This window comes from Pavona decussata, unplaced genomic scaffold, assembly GCF_977016875.1.
Source record: "Pavona decussata unplaced genomic scaffold, jaPavDecu1.1 SCAFFOLD_59, whole genome shotgun sequence".
Taxonomy (NCBI): domain Eukaryota; kingdom Metazoa; phylum Cnidaria; class Anthozoa; order Scleractinia; family Agariciidae; genus Pavona; species Pavona decussata.
The window spans coordinates 1,461,356-1,485,751 of record NW_028145481.1 but is presented as its reverse complement, the minus strand read 5'-3'; the positions used below and the strand labels follow the sequence as shown (position 1 = coordinate 1,485,751).

General features: G+C 36.3%; 2 protein-coding genes across 2 annotated transcripts; one reads left to right on the top strand and one right to left on the bottom strand.

Moving 5' to 3' along the window:
- Positions 1-251: 251 nt before the first annotated feature.
- On the bottom strand, positions 252-6,835 carry LOC146479352 (MOB kinase activator 2-like). Its single transcript, XM_085110987.1, has 5 exons — positions 6,657-6,835; positions 3,952-4,109; positions 3,115-3,211; positions 2,334-2,467; positions 252-1,244 (listed from the first exon to the last, which is right to left on the bottom strand). Exons 1-5 carry the CDS (start codon positions 6,671-6,673, stop codon positions 1,006-1,008), a joined length of 645 nt encoding a protein of 214 aa, XP_084967113.1. The 5' UTR covers positions 6,674-6,835; the 3' UTR covers positions 252-1,005.
- A 2,670-nt stretch (positions 6,836-9,505) lies between these two features.
- LOC146479351 (fatty acyl-CoA reductase 1-like) lies at positions 9,506-22,908 on the top strand. The gene is made up of 14 exons (XM_085110986.1): positions 9,506-9,712; positions 10,947-11,122; positions 12,047-12,119; positions 13,452-13,558; positions 14,166-14,343; positions 15,005-15,049; positions 15,628-15,746; positions 16,185-16,252; positions 18,514-18,595; positions 19,382-19,471; positions 19,724-19,796; positions 20,145-20,201; positions 21,543-21,670; positions 22,508-22,908. Exons 1-14 carry the CDS (start codon positions 9,506-9,508, stop codon positions 22,665-22,667), a joined length of 1,563 nt encoding a protein of 520 aa, XP_084967112.1. The 3' UTR covers positions 22,668-22,908.
- The last annotated feature ends 1,488 nt before the right edge of the window (positions 22,909-24,396 follow it).

The window sequence follows — 24,396 nt, the reverse complement described above, 5'->3', positions numbered from 1 at the left end:
TGGAGCCTGTTTACTTCTTTCCTGTGGTGCAGTTTATTATGCTGTACAAGGTGGCTTCAACTTTTGAGTCTGTGGATGAAATCCTAAAGTGTGACCATTCAATTGAAAGCTACTGAGCAGTTCTTTCCCATGGTGCTGTTTATCATGCTGTACAAGGTGGTTTCAACTTTTGAGTCTGTGGATGAAATCCTAAAGTGTGACCATTCCAATGAAAGCTACTGAGCTGTCGTCCTGTTGTACTGTTTTTTTAATTTTGTTTTTGTTTTTAATATAATTTTCCCCAAACAAGTTTTGGGATTTAAGAATTTTTTTTGTTTAGTCATGCATATCAAGCAATTATGGGAGTCGAAAGGGTTAAAACTTGAATGCAAATGCTTAGTGATTGCGGATCTCAGACAAGCTACATAAACTCAACTCCCTAACATCTCATGAACTGATTACAGATAATGCTACTGACACAAATTAATATTATATTAGCCTGACAAGACGGCCATTCTTTTTCATTCTCATTCTTTCGTGAGTCCTGGCCCCCAACTGAGATCAAGAGGACTGGCTGCAGCATTTGAAGAACAAGGCAGGAAATTCCAAATTAACTGTCTGTGAGAGATGAATCCTGCTTTCCACCTCACTTTCCTGTCTTCCACTGATTCCCAAACATTCACCTGCCTCTTTTTGAGGAATTAGAGCATGAATTCAAAGAACATAGATCCATCTTCTCAGGCTAAAATTATTCTACATAAATTATTTAATCTTTAAAACTGGTAATGAAATAACTATTTAAGAGACAAGTGGAGGCTGGTTTTAAAATACTTCCTCTAAAATACACTTTAAATTAAGAAAGGACTAACTATTTAGCCCATTTTTCCCATGCTATACATATTTCAAATCTTCACAAATATTAACACCAATTTTTATAATGTTGACAAAATATACTTAGAACACACAAATTTATCCACTGCCAAAAATACATACCCTTAGTACATATTTAAATTTATAAAACTAACTTTAAGTGATTAAGCCCATTGCCTGCAGTAGATCATCTAAAGGTGCCGTTTCCTTGGGATCCAGCAAGTGGAATTCTTGGTGATATAATATGAAGTTCATTAGCACCGTATTTAAATGAGAGTGCAGTTCGTGGTTGACAAAGTCGTTAAAGTGCGCGTAATACATGTGAGCCTGCACATGAAAGAGAAGCTTGAAAATTTTGCGTACTGTTGTCATAAAGGTTGACGGAAAAGTCATTCCTGTGGAAAAGAGCAACACTATGTATAAGATGTTAAAATATTTAGGGTTATCCAATACCGTCAACCCGATTTGACCTGAAAAAGCCATCTTTCAACCTGTATAGATGGACCAATCTTGTCCAATGGCTCATTCTCAAAGTGGGAGACCACAAAATACATGACTGTCTAAATGAATATGTATTTCATGGTCTCACACTTTAAGAATGAGCCATAGTTCAACTGGACAAAAGTAGTCCATCTGCAAGGGTCAAAAGATATAGCCTTTTTGGGTCATATCAGGTCAACAGCATTGGGCATCTATGAAAATATTAACACTTGGAGAGAATGCAAAATCCAAGATCAAGTCAGTCAAAACTACAGCCAAATACATTCCTGTAAATCTAACTAAATCAAATTCGCATATCCTGTTCGGCTAACTTGTACAAAAAGTTTGTTGGGTGGCCATGGTAAGGCGCATTGCACTGTAAAAGTCAAAATTGCATGTACATGTATTTTGTGCAGTTTCTATGAGAAGCTAATTTCTGTCAATTTTAGTTACTAAAGCTAAATTAAAAGTTACTTTAACACATTATCTTAAGTTTGCCACATCAGTCAGGAAACAAGTAAAAAAAAATATTGGCACAGCCAGAAGAGAACAATAATTATTGGCAAAAAACACCCTATACAGAGACATCCATTGCAGGGTTGTATATGTTGTAGTTTTATTTTTATTTATTTATGTTTTTTTGGTTAAAAAGTTTTCAAACAGTTTGATTTTTATTTCCCTTTGCCTCAGATTATGATAATGAATACTGCACAAAGGAAAATAAAAATTAAACTGGTTTGAAAAATCTTAAACCAAAAAAATAGACAAATCTATTCCTCACCATTTTTTAACGGACTGTTTGCACAAACAACCGTGAAAAGCGGGAAATGACGTCATCAATATCCTCACTTGTGAAGATATGGAAAATATGCCACTCAGGTCCCGGATGTAGTTTGCGTATGAATTTTAAGAGTGGTGTATTTTCCAATAAAACGCCCCTACTCCTGTCCAATATTTTTAGCAGTGTAATGCCCTGTACGTATGTTTGATCACCATTCACTCACCATATTTTGTAGGAAATATTGCATCATCATACAGATACTTGTGACAGCACGTCATAACATAGTCAATATATTGTGGTGCTGACACGTTCGTCTTTGTGATCTTCTTGCCTTTATCATCATGCCACAAATAAACTCTGCAAATGAAACCACACAAAACAGTAATACTGGTCTGTCAAACTACAGTAAAGCTTGTTTATGTTGCATCCCTGGAACCAAGAAATTGGCACTATCATGGCGTATCTTTACAGTATCTCTACAGCTTACAGCTACATGAACCTCAACTGTATTTTTAGCCAAGCATACTGACCATGTTAAATACAGCTGTAAAGTTTTCTTGCTCTATGATTGTGTCATACAGACAGGTATAATTTCTCCTCACTGTTTTCTATAATAATATTATTTCTTATGATACTTGTGGGAGAATCTGTTTTGACATGATCAAGACATGATTTTTATCTTTTTGTTTCTTTATCTCTATCTTAAAATGACTCTCAGTAAACCTCAAAATGCCACAACACAGCTGATTGACATGTCAAAACCTTTAATCTTTATTGATGATGTAATCGTAATTAATTATTAACAATATACTTGAAATTCAACAACAACCCGTGGCCACTAACTCCAACTATTTTTTGTTCCCTTGAGATTTCAGGTTATCAGAGTTCTACTGAAAGTAACTGACTGTATTCTTTAAAGTTATTAATAATACAAGTTGTTAAACAGCATAGCATTATGTACAGCATAATAGAATACAAGTTTACTTAGTAAAATGTCAACTTACGCCGCTCCAGGGGCAGACATTGTTGGGCAGGAAGTTACAGTACACTTCTCACTAACACTTCCATATAATAAGTCAACTTGGTTGAAAAAGGCCAAAGCTTCAAACAAACAAACAAAATCCACGTTTTATTTTATATAGTGAATTCTGCCGAGATATTTTTGTAAAAGTAAAAATAACTCACCATGAGCAGAAATATTACCCTAAAATTTGCAGGTTAGCCCATCAAAATGTTTAATTCTTACCAGCCATCCCACCCTCTGGTATACTCCTCCTCCAAAACACAATGACATGAAGCATGGTATAATTTACGGGATACCACATCATTTATAAGTATTTTCCAACACTTTGCCATTAGCCCAAGGGCAAGGGCATGGGGGTGGGGAGGGCAGGGCAACTTGACAATGACCAGGGCTGTCATTAAAAGGCGGGGACTGGGGATTTCCCCTGGTTACTAAGAACGTGGCCCCCGGCTATTTTCATAGGAAAATAGAAGAAAAATAGAACCAAAAGATATTCCTAGCTGTTTGATTCCCCGCCTACTTGTTTTATTTATCCAGCAACTTGAAATCTTAGTGACAGCCCTGAATGACCTGGGTGGGAAGGTGTTGCTGGGTACTAAATTCTTATCCTTACCTTGAAGTTCCAGTTCCCCCTCCATGTAAGGTCATTGGAAAACTCCAGCGAGGGGGGCGGGGGGCATTCTTGAAAGCCAAAGTGTTCAAGAAAAATGAAATAATGAAATTTCTAGATGGTGGGAGGGGTATAGATATTTTCTAGGAAAATGCCTTACATTTTCTGTGACTGAGTTAAGCAAATAATTATAATTATAAAACGTACTGTTTGTAGCAATCCACTCGTTAAGATCAATGCTTGGAGGAAGTGGCACAAGTTCTCTGAGTTCAGACATTTCTCTGATAAAACTGTTTGCATACTGTTCCTCCAAGTAGGGTTTATCTTCTTTGATTTCTGGTTCAACAGGTTTTTTCTTCCCCTTCCTAAAAATAACAAATTATGGGACAATACATGAACAATATCAGCATGCAAACAAACTGGTATCGGATAGTCCAGAGCTAGATGTACGCTAGTGTATTTTCCTGTTGGGCTAGTCAGGGACCGAGGAGGAGGAGGGGATGGGGGACTTTAGCCACCCCCTCCCCCCCACTTTTTGGATGGTTAAAGAAACATTTTATTTTTATTTTACTTAACCATATCCATCACTTACAGAAACAATTTACTTTAAACATTATTAAGTATATTAAGGTTTTCTCTGACAAACCCTACAATTTCAGGCAGTTTCTGTCAGTTTTGCTGCCCTGCTGAACAGACGACTAGATTTCAACCGTGAAATAATGGAATTTCAGCTGTTGTTTCTATTATCATTCGTTGTTGGATCAATGTTTTTACGAAGATAATGTTTTATCACTGAATACATGGAAAGTTTTGCACAACTTTAGGCATTCATTTATGAAAGGTACTTATCGCTGTCACATGGAGATAGTTTAGTTGATAATTAAAAATTTACATCAATGTTGGCAGTTTTTTATGCATTTCTTGCCATTTCAGAAGAAATGAGTTTTAAAAGTTTTCATGCTAACGCATTGGCTTTAAACCCCCCACTCCAAAACTGGCTGCGTGGGCCCTGCTAGTGGATTCTATCCTGACGGGATGGGCAAGGGAAATATTTTGCCTTGGGAAGCATTTTAGGTTGTAACAAAAAGTAAGGAAATTTAAATTACAGAATTACTGGAGTAGTAGATCTAAAGACAATTTTGGTAAATTTCACCTGAGTGTTATTGGCAACCCTGAAAGCCCCTGTAAAACTGATGTGAAACTGAAGTGGTAGCAGGTATTGTTACTTTGTGAAACAAGTATGTTTTATGTTACATTTCAGGGTCTTTCTCACGGCCAATAATCATGCTAGTGGAAATTTTTTTGGGAAGTGAGAATTAGACTTCTGGGCTAGTATGTCCTTGGTGCAGCTTTCACAAAGGGCAACCTGGAAAATTACCTCCTACCAGTTGGAAAATATCATTGCCTTCTAATATTATTACCTGCCACCAGCTGGGATTTTTAACAAATGTTATGTTCAGTTTGTATTTTTCATTCAGTAATTTTAAGTGTCTACAGTTAGCTCTGCAGTGCTGAATACTTACTAGACATTTCAGAACGGTGCCACTCCTAATTCAAAGGTATTTTTGCATAGTTTATGACTATGTGACAAAAGCAGATCTTGACAAGAAATATTTTAATCCAAAAAGAAAATTAAGGGTTGCCAAACATTTTTCAGAGATAATTAAGCAACAACACTATTCTCAAAGCTTTAAAATACAAATAATGTGATATGGAATTTTTTTCCAAAGTGATGTTTAATTATCTCTGAAACATACATAGTTACCCCTAATTTTTTGGGATTCCAGTTACCCCTGCTAAGATCTGCTTTTCCCTCATAGTTATAAAGCGCAGAAAAATATCTTAGAGGGTACTGTACATAAGAAACCCAAGGCTCTTGGACCATCCAGAGATGCTCAGAACATATGCGCAGTACTAGCTAAAGGAGTTAAATAAAGTTATTAATTATTATTATTATTATTATTATTATTATTATTATTACTCTTATTATTGCTATTATTATTATTATTATTATTATTATTATTATTATTATTTTCTTTGCATCCTGAAAACAAACTGCACCTTTAGAACCATAGATTACAAGTATAATAGCTATAGGTGCTGTCCATTATAATTTTTTGTACAGTAAACAGAAGTTGACTGTGTTTTCGCTATATACCGTTTGTTTGTTAATATATTAAGATAAGATAAATACAAAAACACCAACAATCTAATGTTACATGTTATCAATCAAAACAATCTAATGTTGCACATTGTTTTGAGAACTACAAACAAAAGCAGTCAATCATGAAGTCAAACAGCAAGCTCAGAAATTTAATTTAAACCCTGACAGACAGGTGAGCAGAACTAAACCTGTTTAATTGCAACATTATCATCATGACAACATGATGTCAAGACAACAAGAGTGCAAACAAATAACTAACTGTAAATAATCCGAAAATACTGAGATTTACTAATGAAGAAAACTCAAGATTTGTAATCGATTGCTTCTTTTTGATACATCCGCCTCTTGAATTTACACTCCAGACTATTCCTAAACCAAGAGCATAATCGCAGGCGTCTACACGTAATCCAAGAGCAATTTTCTCTCCTCAACAAACAGATTACGTTCAATATGACAACAGCTGATAACGATATTTATACTGAATTCGAAATTTGCAAGGGATGTCGTGATCATTTCATTATTTGCATATAAGTTATGCACTTTCCACAGGTCAAAACTCCGTCTTTACACAAGATTATTTCCAAACGATTTGCTACCTTTGGATTAACGAAGTATCAAGTAAACAACATTCTAGTTTCTTTGTTTCAAATTTATAAACCGCACCCATAAAAGACCGCCGAATATAAAAAAGCCAAGAGGACAGTGACATTTTATGCAAATACAAAAATTACCCGGTTGACCAACTCACCCCATAAGCCATTCCATGATTTTGGAGAGCTAAACCGGCTTCTCTAGACGGTTTAAACATTTGAAGGGACTTTCTAACAGATCTTTGTCCTACATCGCTTTCAAGAAGTGGCATAAAAGCCTTCAAAACTCCATAAACTTTGCGTTGATCACAAGGAAAAATTTCATGGAAATTCGCGTGCGGTGCTAGTACCCAGGCCCTTGGCGTCAACGCGGATGGCCGCTGACAGATTACTCGTTGGCTCAATTTTTGGTCCTCGCCTGATTTTTGGGCGGACGTCTGCAAACTAATGCTTTGTTTATGTTATCGCGTAAATTTCTTGCGCTGACAACTTGTTGGTATTACTTTTATGTGGTTTGAACCAAATCGGTTTAGTTCATCGGAATATGGAAGACTTAGACAGTGAGGGAGTCTCATGCGGCTAATTTCAAGTGATTTCAGGTGAGCTAACACATTGCGAAATCGCGCTTTTCTCTCATGCTCAGAGCGTAATTTAGCAAAACGTTTGCGGGCATAGCTTAGGTCAATGCAAGAATTGAGCAAGTGTACTGACACAGACATAAAGCATTTATTGTAATAAATATCTCAGAAATTCGAGCTCTTCTTGTGCTTTGAGATTTTGATTTCGATTCTTGTGAAATACCGCAAACCATACAGTCCATGCTTTCTTGCATGCATGTGTTGTACCCGTGATCATGATAGCTTTCTGTATAACTGATCGGCAAAGCACAACCCACTTTGTTAAGCTTATTACCCGGTAGGTCTATGTATTTTCGCAATTTTCTCAGCTATATTGTCACTAGAATTTTGTCTTTTGAATTTAGACATTGCGCCAAATTAAAAAATTGATAAGCTTACAAACTTTTATAGCTTGTACATGTACATGTAAGCTTATAAAATTATCATGCTTATTTGTTGGATGACTGCCTTTTCCTTGTCGACCAGTATTCTTGTTAGCAGAAGTTATATATTTTTTCATTTTAAAGCGAATTTAAGCTAAACTGCTTCAAGTACAGAAGTCTCTGTACAGTGTACGTGAGTTTGGCTGGGTGAGTGACCAAGACTCCAAGTTAATGTAAATTCAAGACCTTATGAATCGTCAAAGTGGCACAATATACTGTGGATGGATGGATGACCAAAGTAAATTCATCTCGTTAAAAATACCAATCCCTTTAAAGGCTTAAAACAACAGTTGCTGCTCCTTTTAGTTCTTCAGTCACAAACCAATCCAGGCCTTGCAAAGGGAATTGGATCCTACACGTACTTCTGGGATTGATCCCAGATGTCCTCATCCCATTTCATGGACTGTTGTTTTCACTTTTGGTGAAAAAGTGTGATCATATAAATTTTGTTGACTGCAAATTTTATTTGTTAATGTTGAATGAAAATGTAATTACTCAGTTCTCAAATCAATTAATTTTATTGTCTTTTTCTGAAAAAAAAAAGTTCGCTTGAGGACATAAGAGGAAAGATACTACTGTATTTAAAATTTATTGGTTTTATGTTCCTGAACTTGTGGTAAAAAAGTCGTTTGATCAAGTTTCGATTTTTGCCGAGCATGAGGTAAGATTTCCAGTGTGCAAAAGACACTGTCTGCATTCTAAAGGATGTCTGGGATCATTGGTTAGATGTCTTGTGAATATGTATGAAACAAATATTTGAACTGTGGGTAGAAGATTAAATAGTAGAAAGACCTGCGCAAATATTTTCACAACATAAGCAGTTGCAAAAAAGAAAGCCTGAAAAAATTCAAGTTTGACCAGAATTTGAACCCATGACCTCTGCGATGCCAGCAAAGTGGCATTTATAATATCCTAATGTTTGACTGGCCGTCTTACATGTAGATTAGCTTGGCTATTTGCAGGCTAGTCCAAATGTGTATCAATGCACCATGTACAAATCAAAGAATAACGTTGTAAAATGCTCTATATTTACCAACTGAGCTATATGTCAGCAGTGCACTGGTATCACAAAGGTCACGGGTTCAAATCCCATTAGTGCCTGAAGTTTGTTTAGGCTTTCTTTCCACAACTGGTTATAGCACATGTAAGAAGAGTCTTTCTTCTACTTAATGTGTGTCTTGTGTTACATTTCCAGACAACTATTGTCTGAAATTATGATGACATAATTTAGTTATTGTCTGTTGCTGATCACATGTAATGTGAGTTTCAATTTTCTGGCTCTATTTCTCTGAGCATAATGGTAGATTGCAAAGCGTGATTTATTAAATTTTAATTTACTGTATCTTTAGTTTTAACCTTTCATGTTTGCCTGTTAGCTTTCTTCTACTTTGTTTTCTACCTTAAAGTCTAAATGCTTATGGAAATTAAAAGTGCCACACATGATCTTAATGGGCATGTTTGGCAGATGCAGCAACATTAATTTTGTGGGGGTGTATGGTATCACATGGACTACACATGTGTTGAACATGACCAGAGAGTGGGCTGATAAGCTGGGATCTGGTAATTAAACATGTTGAGATGGCTGAATACACTGAGGTGCAATGATAATCTATCAAAAATCACTTAGAAAGTAAACCTAGAAACCATTGCTTCAATTGTTTGTTTATAAAAGGGAAACTGAACTTTTACTTCATTCTAGGCTATTAGACTTGGTTGCATGCATGTTAATAGTTAGAATTGATCTCTGCTGGAAATTCATCTCTGTTGGAAACCACTGATTCCAGACATTATGTAACTGTTATGTCTCAGTTGATTTTGCAATCTTTTGAAATCAACTCATTTTGCCAATATATATGATCTCTCTGTCTAGGTAACATCCCACAACCTCACAAGCATTGCTGAGAGAAGTACACGTGTGAAGGCTCACGCTTATTTTTACAAGTGACTATGGCAGAAACGAAGGACCTGTTGTCAATCAGTGACTTTTATACTGAGAAGACTGTCTTCATCACTGGTGCTACAGGATTTCTCGGTAAAATAGTGATAGAGAAGCTGTTGAGGGCCTGTCCTCTTGTGAAGAAGATCTACCTTCTGACCAGAACTAGACGAGGTATAAAGCCACAACAAAGGATCAATGATCTGTTGCAATCTCCGGTAAGTCTTGCAGCATGGACGTAAATCTGTTTTCACAACTTTGTATGATCAGTACATGTTACTGTTATCCTGAGCATTACGACCATAAACACATGTACACTGTATATTCAGTCTTGTAAACTAGTATGTGGTACACGAATATTTTTCTGAACCTGGACTGCCATTTAAAGATGTTATGTTGTACATTGTATCTAAAGGCTTTTTGGTGATAAATTCTCAGTTTTGTATTGATAACGTCACTCTGGCATTAAATACCATTATTACAGTTAATTATAAAGTATATACAATAAAACTAGAAAGTAAAAATTGGCTTTGATTGGTTTTCTTGCATGTCTAACATAATTTAAATAAAAACTGTCTGTGTTTAGTTTGCCAAATTTAAGCCTAGTGGCATCTTATTCAGTTACATGTACAAGTGAAGGTGTTTAGATTCTTTAGTTTCTTAAAAAGCCAAAATCATGTTGTGCTCCTAGACAGGAGACCTTTACTTTGCATTGCAACAGGAAGTAGGGTTTTTCAACATTAGCGTGACCCAGCAGCCATAAGGCAGACTTGCAATCTGATTGGCTATGCAGGGAGCATCTAATTTTGGATAGACTGCCCTGGGAGAGTATGCGAGGGAAATTTTCTAGAAGCACAAAGTACATAAAGCAGCTAAAAATACAAATGTAAACCATTTGTACCAAATACATGTATTTCTCTGTTGAATATTATTGATAGTTCACTGCCAGGTTGCATTTCTGTATTCTTAAACAATAATTGTTTTTTTTAAGACAACTTACTCTCGGCTTCTGTGAACTTTGATAGTATTGTTTTACAAACCTTTTAATGAATTTGTTACCTAATTGTTCAAATTATCAAATCTGAATTTTAAATAAGGAAACATTTGAGTCATTACATTGCATCCAATACAGCTGTATATCCAGACTGAGTAGCACTTCGCTTTAGTTCTGGTTGTAAATGACCAGTTATTTACTCAACATGGCTATTGATCCTAATAGTAAGTTTTAATCCGTTGCAACGTTTGAGAGTCTGTTACTGTACTGGGTATTTCTAAATCCCACAGAAAGTTATTTAACTTTAGAGACCACTGGTAACCTGTACTGTACAATCCCCATGTCACAAATATATTTAGTTACAAGTGCATGACTCAAACAGTGAATAAAATTATGTTTGGTTTACTATTGATTTTTAATTAAAGCTAAACCTGTCTGTGAATTACTTTCATTGACAGGTTTTTGATAAAGTTCGAGATATGGGAGGAGACTGGAGAAGCAAAATTGTTCCTGTGAAGGGTGACATTGCAGAAGAAAATCTTGGATTGTCTGATGAGGACTGGGAGATGCTCCAAGAAGATGTTGAAATTACCTTCCATTCTGCAGCAACCGTCAGATTTGATGAGGATTTAAGGTGAGTATCGTGTGGAGTCGCAGTCATGTCAAAGTAGTTCTAAAATTTGTAGAATATATACCAGTCTTGAATATAAACTATTTAAGTGTCAAAATAATCACAAGTTTGTTCAAGTTGTAAGTAACTGACTATTTTTCAGTTAATGTAACAAGCATGAAGCTCAAAAAAAATCTCCAGAGGTGTTAGAGGTTGACCAGTCACAACAGGAAATGTGCAGGAGTTCTGGTGATGGCTGCCTTGAATAAATGCAGAGATAAAATTACAGTATTGCAGTTGGATGTTGTAAATCGTCCAAACACTGAAGATGGGAAGAGACCTTGTGATTGAAAATAACACTGTGTAACGTGTTGCCTGATTTGGATGGTTTTTGTTTTGTCGAGTTGGTTATCTAAAATTAGCCTCAAATCTGATACAGAGAAAAAATCAAACCCAATAACTGCAACAAACTTAAACCCAGACAAATCAGAAGTCCTGCAACTTAACTGACTGTGTGGTTTTCCTGTTTTGAGTGCTGGGTAGTGATTTGTTTGGTGGCAACATAATGTGTGGATGATTGTTTATCTAGCTACATGTCAATTATTTGTCTGGCTTACGGCTACTTGATGAAACATGCAACAATAAAAAAATGTTTTTCTAAAAGAATAGAAACTTCAGCATGGTTAAACATTGAGAATAGCATAGTACTCTCCCATACAGGAGATAAAACTTTTTTTTAAATTTACAAATAATTTGGAAGTTTCAACAAGCTGTCAAGTTATAGTCCCAGCAACATAATTACTGTATGTAATGAGTAGAAAGTTATGTTTCCATGTATTTACTTATGACTACATCAGTTTGTAATAGCAAAACTAGTCATCTGTATTGAACATTGAAATCTTTTCATCTCTCTCAACATGTTAATTTTTAATTTTGTATCAATTGTAGGGATGCAATGGCTTTAAATCTTTATGGAACACAGAATATCATAAAGTTGTGCAGAGGAATGAAACATCTGGAGGTGGGACAGCTAAAATTCATGTGTTTTTGTAAATGTGCGAGTTTGTTGTAAATTATTGTTTTTCATTTCAGTTATTTCACCAGAAATGGATGCTGTAGTCATACCCATAAACTTGCTGGGCATCCATTAGAAACTCATGAATCCTTGGTTTTATCAACAGTGTTGGCCACCATAAAGAGATTTGAGTTCTGACATTTCAAGACTTTGCTCAGAGGAAGGGCTAAATCTCATTTACAGCACTTGAATCTCTTTGAGATGGTCAAATAGTCATACCAACTCTGTTGATTAAAACCCAAACATTCATTTCCACTTCCCACCCACGCAGCACCACAGTTCCTTTTATTAGAAACTAATTCCTTTATCCAATAGAAACTTAGACACCCTTAAATAAATAAAATAAAATAAATAAATCACTTTTAAATTATTTAAGTGTCGATGTATTTTGCGCAGAGCACTAATTGCAGGGTCCGAAATTAACTTTTTAAGGCAGGCGCAAAGTGGCGACTGAAATTTTTTTTCAGTTGCCATATGGAAAAATGTGGTCGCCAAAAAGCAGAAAAAAAAGTGTCAATAAAATTTTTCCTTCGCAGCGAAACACAAACCAAAATTTTTGGTTGCCAGATGGAAAATTCTGGACGCCAATTTTTCTTTTAAGAATCAGAACGAAGAGAACGCGTTTGCTTTTGGGGCCCCAATGGCGATTTATACACCTACCACTGAAAAACCACGACGAATAAAGTAAGTGACCAATTGGCGGGTGGCTTTGAATTTTATTTTAATCGATTTGGCTGAAAATCAAAGTTATTGTTTGTATAATGATCGTGGCATGAAATAGTTAATCGCCCGCTGGCGACCAGTTGTGAAATTCTGGTCACCAGTGCAAAATTTTTAGTCGCATTGGCGACCAGGAAAGCGCAATTTCGGACCCTGAATTGGGGCCACTTTCCAAACCGGAGAAAAACATCTTGGAGCAAGGACGAGAACCAACAACAAACTCAACCCACATAATTACGATGCCGGGTCCGGGAATTGAACCCAGGCCACATTAGTGGTAGGCGAGTGCTCTCACCACTGCGCCATCCTTGCTCTCCTCTAACTGTCTCATGGCTAGATGTACAAATGTATAACCTTGCTTTGGACATTGCCTTTAAGAAAATGGCATTTTGCTCATTCAAGTTTTATCATAGTCGGGGCTCAAAACAGACTGAGTGTCAGAAAGCAATGTTTTTAGTGTTGTACACTGTTTCAAATACGAGCTGAACAATCTGTGAGGTGTTTTGGCATTAATTGATTCATTGTACCTTCTTGTTTTGATTTACTGTTTTTATGTAGGTTTTGGTTCACGTATCAACTGCGTATGCCAACTGTGACAAAGAAACCATTGAAGAAAGAATATACCCTCCTCCCGTAGACCCAGAAACTCTTGCCAGTTCAATTGGGTAATTTAATACATGTAGTTACTGTTTGTTTTTGTTGTTGAAGAGATGAGATACATAAAGATAATTTTTATTATAACTTTTGATAACTTGCAGTGTGGTTGCATAGTCTCATGTTAGAATATTTGCATGACTACAAAAAAATTCAATTGTATGCAACTGTGTTTGTAACTCTAGAATTACACTTAGCATAAGTACATGAGCTAGGACCTGTTTTTCCCCTTTAAAGAATGATATTAATAAAATTATTAGAGGTCCTTTTCTCGTGGGTCCTAAGATATTTTAATTCAGAGGTTAACAACTAAACGGTGAATTAAGGATTAATTGGTGGTGTACTGTAAAATTACTATTTTTAGGTTTGGACACTTTTATAAGTTGCTTATTTATTGATGGTAGATGAAATTTGTAATGTGCTGCAAAACAATTTCAAAAGTTCACAGAAGCTATTCAATTGTCAAACCTCTTTGATGGGAACATATAATACCTGTATAGCCTTCCTTGTTGAAATTTGTTACCTGCGCACTCTATGCTACATGTACATTGTAAATACTGTAAAAACAAATCCCAATATTCTGCCATTCATTCTGAGTCCTTGTCTTGTCTCCAACAGCTGGATGGATAACAACATGGTGAATGCACTCACACCGCATCTGATTGGCAAGCGACCCAACACTTACACGTTCACCAAGAGTTTAGCTGAGCATGTGTTGCTTCATGAGGCAGACAATTTTCCCATTGCAATTTTTAGACCATCAATCATTGGTGCTGCATATAAGGAACCCTTTGAAGTAAGTTCCTTATAGCAAAAGTCAATATAGCCATGGGCAGTGAGACCATGCCAGCAGTGACGAGGGTACTCGTTACAGTACTTTACGATGCTTAATAATATTGTTTATTTATTAGTGCAGAGGATGGCTACCTCTAGTGGGGTGTTAAAATTTAATAATAAAAACAGCCACCCTGACATAATTCTGGTATGTTTTCGGCAGTAAGCTACAGTAGCTAATAGAAAAGGATACACAGCTTTATATCAAAAGGTGTAAATACATGATTGTACTTCTTAGAAAAAATTATTAGAATCTTGTAGGGGATAATAAATAGGCTCTGGTGTCGTGTGGCTCATGCACTTTGAAAACACCGGTTTCTATCTGCAGGTGGCATTAAAACTTAAACTTGTAGTTTAGTTGGAAAGCAGTGATCTGGTCTTGAGATCATGGGTTTGAATCCTGCTTTCTAGGGCATGGCAGCCCAGTAAAAGCTAAAAAAAGCAATAGTTCACTTGAACGCAACATGCAGCCATGAAAACACTTACTGACAATAATTTACTCTGCCAGTCTGTCGGTGCTATATACATGTGTAAGAGTTGTTGTGTGTATGTACAAAACTGGATTAAAGTACTAAATAATCCTTTTTTTTCCAATAATTATCCATTTTGTATTCTCTTTCTAGGGATGGGTTGACAATTTCAATGGACCAAGTGGTCTGTTTGTTGCTGTAAGTTCTGTTGAAATTAAAGAGCTAAACAGTAGTTGCATGTAGGTGTAGTTTTAAAGTGATATTATTGAAAGAACTTTTTATTATTAAATGTTAACTTTGTTACCCAGAAATTCAAGGCCTCCTATTAAGGACCATTCATTGTAGATGTACAGTAAATGGGAAGCCTGCGATTTCCTTTGAGCATATACACAGAGCAGAGAGTACTAAACGTTTTGTCATCAGCACACGCGTGATTATAAACTAGATAGAGAGCTACCTTAAATCAATAGTTAGAATTTCTGTTTTGGTTCATAATTATTTCCTTGCTTAAAATTGGACTTTTTTCAACAACAGTTACCCCGTTTTGATGCCAATTCTTTTATGCATGTCCTCTCTCAACTTCCACAGCCACAGTCTAGCATTCCCTTCAACAAACTTGCTGTAACACTTATTCATGAGCAATATTTTATTATTTATAAATTTCTACAGGTGTAACTTCTAGTCCAATATCAAGGTTTTACTTCTCACCATGTTTTTGTTGTCGTCCTTCTTTCACAAAATAGTTTTGTTTTAGAGTGGTTTGTTTATTTTTGCAGGCTGGAAAGGGAATGCTGAGGTCAATGATTGGAGACTTAAATGCTATGGCAGACATCGTCCCTGTCGATTACTCTGCTAACATGATGCTTGCCATTGCATGGCACAGAGTTATCAAGAGGTAAACATTACTGATCATGAACTGTCAAGGCTAAGATAGGATGACTTTGTTGTGTGTACATGTAAAATGCTGATGATCAACTGGTCTATGACATGAATTTGTACATTGTAAAATTAATCAACTGAATTGAAACGCCAACAAATTTGAAGGATTGAATATCTGGTATGAAGCTAAATTGGGACTTGTACAACGTAGGTCTTGGAGAAAATCCTTTCATTGGGGAGGTATGGATTAACCAATATTGAAAACTGATATCGAAACTAAACAATTTGCCATGTCAAAGTGCTACTTGATAGCTTTCATTTGAGTGTTTTTACAATGATTTGAGGGTTGTGCATTATTACTCAAAAGGTCTACATGTTTAGATCACATCACTATAATTTTGGATTGGATCAGAGTTTTAATTAAGATGTTAAAGGATCTTTTTTTTTCTTATAGACATTCAAGCATTCCAGTCTATCACCTAACAACAGGAATGTTAAATGGCCAGACCTGGGGGAATGTGTGTAAGTTACAGCTTATGTATGAAGAAAAAAGGTTAACAGCTGTTGCTTAATAGTTATCTCAATTTACGGGTACTTTACATAATTATACTGGGCTATACAGCCTGGTGGCTGTGCCCCAAAGGGGTGCTTTTCATCCTTGTAGTGAGTAAAAGGTTAGCATTTAAGTTCAAAATTTTATTATTTCAAAGTGTCACAAAAATAGACCATGAAGTGAATTTGTTGCAAAAATTGCAACACTAGGATCTTGCTTACTGGCAGAAAAAAAAATAAGGCCTTAGATACATGTAATCTTTCAGGTACATATACTAGAGAGGGATACAATAAAAAAGTTATTTTTCATTTTATCAACATGCAATTTAAACATGTGAATTAACAGAGGTACAATTTTGATAGCACTGGGGTCAATTCAATAAAACTTTTACACTTGTAATCTACAAGTCGGACCATTGTATTTACAAGCGCAGCCCGAGACGAGTTTAATAAAGATCGTTACAAGTCCAGATTACAGGTGTCCGACTTGTAATCACAGGTGTAGCGCTACACGTGTAAAATATGGTAAGAATCCAATTTAATAAAACTTTTACAAGAGTCCGACTTGTATTTTTACAAGAGTCCAACTTGTAAATCACAAGTGCAAAATACAAGTCGCTTGTCACTTGTAAACACACTGAGTAAGACTTCAGAAAAACAAATTGTAGTGTAAAACATGTCGTCTTCGAGAGAAAAGGAACTCGACGAGCTCCTGAGACGTCAGATAATCCGTCGACCTAGGAAGTTTGAGAAAAGACGGCTGTTTGAGGTCCAAAAAGCCAAGGGAATTTCGAGAGAAGTTTCGTTTTCGTGTCGACGCCTTCGGCCATCTTTTGGAATTAATAGGCCCACGTTTGGAACAGAACGAGATGTAACCGAGCACCAACGGCAAGACAGCAATTTTTAGTATTTCTCCACATTTTTGGTACAAATTCCTTCTATCGCGTAATGCACTCTTGTTATGGTATCTCCATATCAACAGTATGGAATATCATTCATCGCGTTCTATGGCATTCTTAAGAAAATGTTCTATGCTCTACAGAGGAGAATGAGAGTGAGAAACATGAAAAGAGCTGCCGAGCTTATCAAGTGTGCCGTTATACTGCACAATCTCTGCATTCTGTTTAGTGATAACGGTGATGATCCTCTTGACGATGCAGATCTCGACATTGACGACGATGAGCTAGATATTGACAACAGAGGAACAAGAGGACAGGCAACAGCAGTTGCTGCAGCACTTCCTATGAGTGCGAAAAATAATACCAATGACACTTCAAAACCTAAACTGTTTCAATATCATGAAAAGAGAACAGTCCACGACGAAATACGCCATACGTTTTGGAAGGGACGAATTAATATGTCATCTGTTACTCAATGACGATATTCATTACATGTATTTTGCAAAAAGTGCACATCTACCTTACTTGGAAAAGAAAAAGAAACTGTATGTCACTTCTTCGTCACTGTCGACGAAAATGGCGCTAAAACTATCATTTTGTGGTCCCTCACAAGCTGGGCTAAGAGTAACTTTTGTTGCTTGGATAACATGCTCAACAATGGTCTCAAGAATATATAACTGAGAACGAAGGAATGAGAACCGCATATATATTAAAGGACAGAAGAGATATTTAATTTTGCATTCGAAAAAACACACATGTATTCAAACGGAGTTTACAATTGTAAGGCTACAATTGTAATTTACACGTGTATTCTGCCAAGGGATACACGTGTAAATTCCAGTGTGGAAAATTCTTTTATTGAATCCTTGTATTTACAAGTCGGACTTTACATGTGTAAATTACACGTGTAAAAACTACAAATGTAATTTCTTTATTGAATTGACCCCTGGTATGCAAGACAGTAGCGTTTGAGCCCTCCGTATGAAACTCTATTGAGTATCCCCCCCCCCCCCTCCGCCCCAATCAACCAAACAAAGAGAGATTGGCCAGTTTACAACATGAGTTTGACTTTTTATGTATCTATAAGAGTTATCTTTAGTTAAGAGTGTCTTTCAGTGTGTTGGAATCTGTGTATGTTGGACAACAGTGTCATGGAATTTTTCATTGCAACTGTTTGAATGTGTGAAAACTAAGTTTGTCCATGTTGTTAAACTTTGCTAAATATACCAAGTGAAATGACCTTTACATGAAGGTAAATAATATAATTTTGTGTTCAGGTGGTTTTGTCAGTTTGCTACTTGGTTAAATCAGTTGCATCCTTTTAACTTGCAGGTTCAACTGTTTTTAGGCATTTAAAGACATATCCTTTTGAGGGTGTCTTCAGACGACCAAACTTTGCCTTTGAGTCAAGAAAGTGAGTGGGCCAATGTGATCCAATACATAAATACCTCTTACTGACGGAGTTTGAGGTCTGTACTGTAAGTTTAGAAACTGAGTTTTTCCTGTTCACGCATGGGCCATAAATCAACAGGAAAAAAAGGATCCATAACTTGCAGTACTGACTAAGAATAAAACTTACAAGAGTTCTGAGGTTAAGCGGACATACAGGAAAGGAAACTAGTTGAAGTTTAGTGGGCCGTACAGTGAAACACGGCCTGCAAAATTGACCAATCACACCACGCATACTAACTAAGAGATTAATAAAAAATGTTATCAACCTACACATGAAAAGCTTGTGGATGTTTTGTGGTTATGATAACTTGCAAACTGTACTGTGTGTTTTTTATGTTATGTGTAATCTGTTAGCAAAAAGAACCTTTGCAAAGGAATGTACTCCATGTATCGGTCTGCATGCGTGTGTCAAGGAATAGAACATTTTCACTTCGTCCCCAGAGATTCAAATGACAAAAGGCACAACAATCATCACGGTGTACCTAGCAAAAGAAACTGGTTAAAAATCTATTGTTCTGGTACATCAACGTGGCAGCTATGATGTCTGGAGAAAAATGCTCCAACTACTCCAGGAGTCATGAATATCTTGCTTGTAAAACAGTAAAAATATATTTTTTATAAGTGGTTTTAAAATTAAATTGATGAGTTAATGTGATCTTAGAACTAGAAACAGGCTTTTGACAAATTTATTATTTTTACGTGCCTGTGTTAAAATAATAATTTGATCTAATTTTTATTATTGTTTTAGGTTGGTGTATTACTACTGGTGTTACATCAGTCACAAAATCCCAGCCTTTATTGCAGACATGACGTCGTTTTGTGCTGGACAGAGACCAGTGTAAGTGATCAAATTATTTTATCTGACTCGTTTACACTGACCCTCCAAGGGAAAATAGGGAATTATAAAAAAATTGTCTATTACTCTGCATGGAACACTTATTAAATATTACCCTTTAATAAAGTTGGATACTGATTTCTTGATGTAGAGCAGTGCCCATGACTGCTTTTCCCTCTAGCTACGCATTAATTGATGAGAGCATTTACCATAGGAAAAATGTAATTTGATATCTGACTTTTTTCTTCTCCACAGTATGAATAAGCTGTACGGCAAACTTGAAAGAGCCACAAGAAGTTTAATCTACTTTACATCAAGAGGCTGGGAGGTACATGAACACTAATGCCTAGATTTCTTGTATTGTCTATTAAGCTTGTGTCTATTTAATGCTCACCTGATTTCATTGCTCGACACAACTAGAAATATTGCTACTGCTTCATCTTGGGTATCCTCACATTTGTGTCAGCTCGCCCTTTTTCAAGATCAATTGGAACCTTTATTGATATATTATTTAACCATTTCTAAAGATCCACTTCAACTTTGACTTCATTTAATTTTCCCAATTAACATGAATGATAATCTGCTAGCACCTTTTGTGTATCGGACTGAGTTACTGACTAATTAATCCTTTGATTGACCATTATTTAAATTAAATTATGCTATTTTTGATTCACAGTTTTCAATGGAAAATTATCACAGTTTGATTCAGGACATGAGCCCACAGGACAGGGAGGTATGTTAAACATTCAGGTTCTTTTTCCACCACCCTTAATCATACCCACCCCACATGAATCCTACAAAAATAAAGTATGGATCCTAAGGCTACTGACACACCAGGTCATATTTTTCTTCAACGAAGTTGTACGGCATTAAGTACAGTCAAACCTCTTTATTATGGACACCAAGGGGACAGGAATAAGTGTCCACATTATGGAGGTGTCCGTTTTAGAGAGGTAGGCTTTATATGGATTTCGGTCTCTCAGGGACCAAGTCAACTGTCTGTAATAGAGAGGTGTCCGTAAGGAGAGGTTCCACTGTACTTAGGAGTAAATGCTCCTCCCCCAACAGACCAGCAGTTGTTGAACTATAATGGCATATTCTGTGTAGCTTGCTGTTGTTGGTAGAGCAGAGTTTAAGTACAGTGGCCACAAAAACAAGCTACTGAAAGGATTTCAATTTGGTTGCTGTCCAATCCATCTTTTGTCTGCATCACAGCTTAAACTCTGCTTTGGTATAAACAATTTACATGACCACAACTAGCTGCACATGACATATAGTAAAGGACCTGAATTCTGACATTGTAATCTTTTGTCTGTCATTCAACCCCACTCACTACCTGCATAATTTGTTCTGCCTTGTTCATAGGAATTTATGTATTTCAAGGGTTTTATGTTATGTATCATTAGTGCCATCTTTGGCCGTTAAATCTTAATGATTTCAAGTAAGCTCTGTTTTGGCACATGTACATGTATGTACAGAGACACATGTAAGAAACTTGGTGAATAATGTGTATTTAGGTCTTGAGAAATAGGCTCCAAAACAAGGAATTATAAACCTACATGTACATGTAGAGTTGTACACAAGAGGAACCAACACTTCATTGATTTCTTTTCTTCACCCCCAGTAATGCTTACTTGAGTTGCTTCAATTTGAAATGCCTTTAATAGTACAGAAAATAGGTCTAGTTAATGAGACAGAACTCGTTAATTTTCAACTATTTGTTTTCCTCATGATTTCTTTACCTTTCCTAAATTCTGTTCTATCATTCTAAACGTCTTTGATTGTTACAAATATAAAAGTAATAGTTGTAACTCTGGCCTGCCTAGATGAGCACCCGCTACCTTTCTTGGTTGGATTTTGTAATAAACTTGAACTTAAAACTTTAACCTGAGTATGTTTGCTACAAGAAATAAATCCAGACCTAAGTATACAATAACCAGTCTCTGAGCCAGAATAAAGCTCATTTGGAGCAATTGCATTTTGAAGGCCAAAAATTAATAAGCAAATACGATACTTTATTTGTTATGTTGAAGAAACGGAAACTTGAAACTATGCATGTTTATTCACTTTTCAGATCTTCAGCTTCGATGTTGAGAAGCTTGACTGGGATACCTATTTTGTGCGGTATACTCTTGGCCTGAAGAAATACCTTTTGAAGGAAGATTTGGCCAGAATTCCAATTGCACAAAGTCGCATTCGCAAGTGAGTTTCCCAGTAGTATCAGTACATTCTGTAGAGCGTTAGGTGGTACTGTGGGGTTAGATAGTACCCCTGTATATAGCTTCCCCTCTTGATCAGTTTAACTGTACAGCAATCCTGTATGTAGTACCCCTTTAAATTTGATACTATCTCAGGTTATAGCATGGTCCAGGCCAATGGAAGGTCCAATACAAAATCACTTCATTTAAGTGTTGATGTATTAAGCGCAGAGCACTAACTGGGGATCGACACTTTCTGGGTCAACTGAATTGGAATTTAGAAATGTTGGTTTTTGAGGAGAGGGGAAAACTGTAGTACACGGAGATAAACCTCTCAGAGCGAGGACAAGAACCAACAACAAACTTCAACCGACATATGATGCCGAGTCTGGGAATCGAACCCGGGCCTTTAGCTGGCTCTAGACATTTTCTTTCATTTTCTCTTTTCTCTGTGGTCCTGATTTCAGTGTACATGTACACAATTTGTCAAAACTTTGAGTGCACAAGATACAACTGTAAACTCCTTAATTTAGTGGGCTTGGTTTACAGTTTCCTCTGAAAATAAGGAACAGAGATTACTCAGTTGAAGATCCTGAGTAGATACGAAACATTGTTCAGTTTTACTGGGTCACATGAACCCTACTTCAGAGGGCTTTTTACCCACCCACTGAAGGTCCTCCAGCAGTGGTCAGTTGTCGTTCTTCCCAGAATGTGGGTGGTTCCTTCAGGAAAGTTCATTATGGTCATCCCTCCTTAAGAACCAACTTGCGGACATTTCTTCCCTTCAAGTAAGCAGTACTAAAGGTTTTTCTGAAGTTCTTTTTTTCTTTTTGATTCTCAGACTGCGCAACATCCGTTGGACGATGTATTTTTGCCTGTTTCTGTTCTCTTCATGGCTCATTATCAAGAGGTTCCCTGCAGCACAGACGGCCTGGGCCCAGTGCTTATCTGGTGTCTACAGGCTGGCACAGGCCCTGGAACCATTCAAGCTCTCTAATTAGATGAAGCTTTTAGCAAATCCAGTCCACGTGATCTCGAGTTTGGCAAACTTCGTTGGAAAAGAGAAACAGTTGCAGTTTGCAAGATGTTGGAGGCAAATAGCTAAGCAGTACTGCATGTGCCTGACTTAAATGTTTACAGAGCCTAAGAGTAGTATTGATTGGGCAGGAATGCTCATGCCATTCACTCCTTATGGTGATCATTCACTTCTCAAACAGAAGTAAGCTTCAAAATAAACTAAGGAAAAATGTAGGAATTCTAGGATTGTTAAAATTGGGGGAAATTGCCAAGACTGGCTGATAAAAATTAATTAGAACAATTTATGAAGATGCAAACACCTAGCCTTTTTTGTAGGAAATAAAAGTTAAGGATGGATTTTTGTAATGCCAACCTGATGAAAAATTCTAGGTAAAATACTTGTGGAAAGTAGCCTAAATTTAAATTGCTGATCTTCAGTACCTGACTAACATTTAATATTGAACTGATGAACATTTGATGTTAACATTAAATGCTAAAGATATTTTTCTGTCAAATTCAAGTTTATTTTGGTGGCTGCCCCTACAGACGCCTGGTCTATCGATCATCTGGCATCACACCATATGTAATATAAAAATTTGTACGATTTAGAGATCGGAAATTCCAAAGGTTTTTGTAATTATCAACTGATGTATCTTGTGTTAGTGAGATGTAAAGCAGTGTTAATCTTTCAACCCCTAATATCAAAGAACAAATTCTCCTATCTTGTTCCCATTTTCTTCTCATAAAAGTACTGTGGAGAAGTTATTAAAATATCAAGAAAATTCACCTTGGGTGATCATATCCTTAATTCTCGTGACTTTATGGGTTGAATAAGCATGGATATTACAAGGAGAAATTTGATGCTGATCACTGTTAGGGCTTAAAAGAGCCTAAATATACAGTTTATATCTCCTTTTCTTGTGCTTTAACCTTTCAAGCCCTAACAGTGATCAGCATCAAATTTCTCCTTGCATTATCAATGCTTATTCAACCCCTGAGGTCATGAGAATTAAGGATATGATCACCCAAGATGAATGTTCTTGATATTTTAATAACTTCTCCCCAGTACTTTAATAAGAAAAATATGAGGACAAGATAGGAGAATTTGTTCTTTGATATTAGGAGTTAAATGGTTAAGCACCAATAGTGATCAGTAGCTGATTTCTCCTTACATCACTACGTTACTTCAGCATTCAGGTCGTGAAAGTAAAAAAAAATGACCAAATTTAACTTGTTGAAGCTTAACAAATTCTCTTAACACGTTCACAAGAAATGCATGGAGAGAAGTAAGGCCAATGTACATGTTTATATTGGAGCTTAAGGCTTATATTTAAGATGTTACTTTTAGAAAGACTGCAAATCTGATAATGATGTAATTGATCTTGCATTGTTTCCAGTACGAAAAGCTGTAAGTTTAAAGTATGGGTGTGCCACCTTTGTACAACTGTTTTGTATTTTAGACTGGAAAACCGTGCCATGATCCAGTAGTTTTCATTTGAAATTTTTGTTGTTTTTTGTTGTTTAAAACAGTAAGTCCTTAGACTAATGTGGCACGAAGAATAAAATATGTTGCACGAGGTAATAGGCAGATTGTTAAAATCTTCGCGATCTTGTCTGCTCATTGTTTATTCATCCTGCAGTGGTTTGATAAAGATACTTGGTTTCTGACACTTTGTTTAATGCTTTTCTAACAGACTGCTGATAACAATGCAC

Coding starts and splice junctions, on each gene's coding strand:
- LOC146479352 (XM_085110987.1), bottom strand. Junction 2,468..3,114: donor ATGTCTGCCCCTGGAGCGGC/GTAAGTTGACAT, acceptor TTTCATTTGCAG/AGTTTATTTGTGGCATGATG. Junction 1,245..2,333: donor AATATTTCCTACAAAATATG/GTGAGTGAATGG, acceptor TCTTTTCCACAG/GAATGACTTTTCCGTCAACC.
- LOC146479351 (XM_085110986.1), top strand. CDS start 9,506: ATGGCAGAAACGAAGGACCTGTTGTCAATCAGTGACTTTTATACTGAG. Junction 12,120..13,451: donor GAGGAATGAAACATCTGGAG/GTGGGACAGCTA, acceptor GTTTTTATGTAG/GTTTTGGTTCACGTATCAAC. Junction 19,797..20,144: donor TTACATCAAGAGGCTGGGAG/GTACATGAACAC, acceptor TTTGATTCACAG/TTTTCAATGGAAAATTATCA.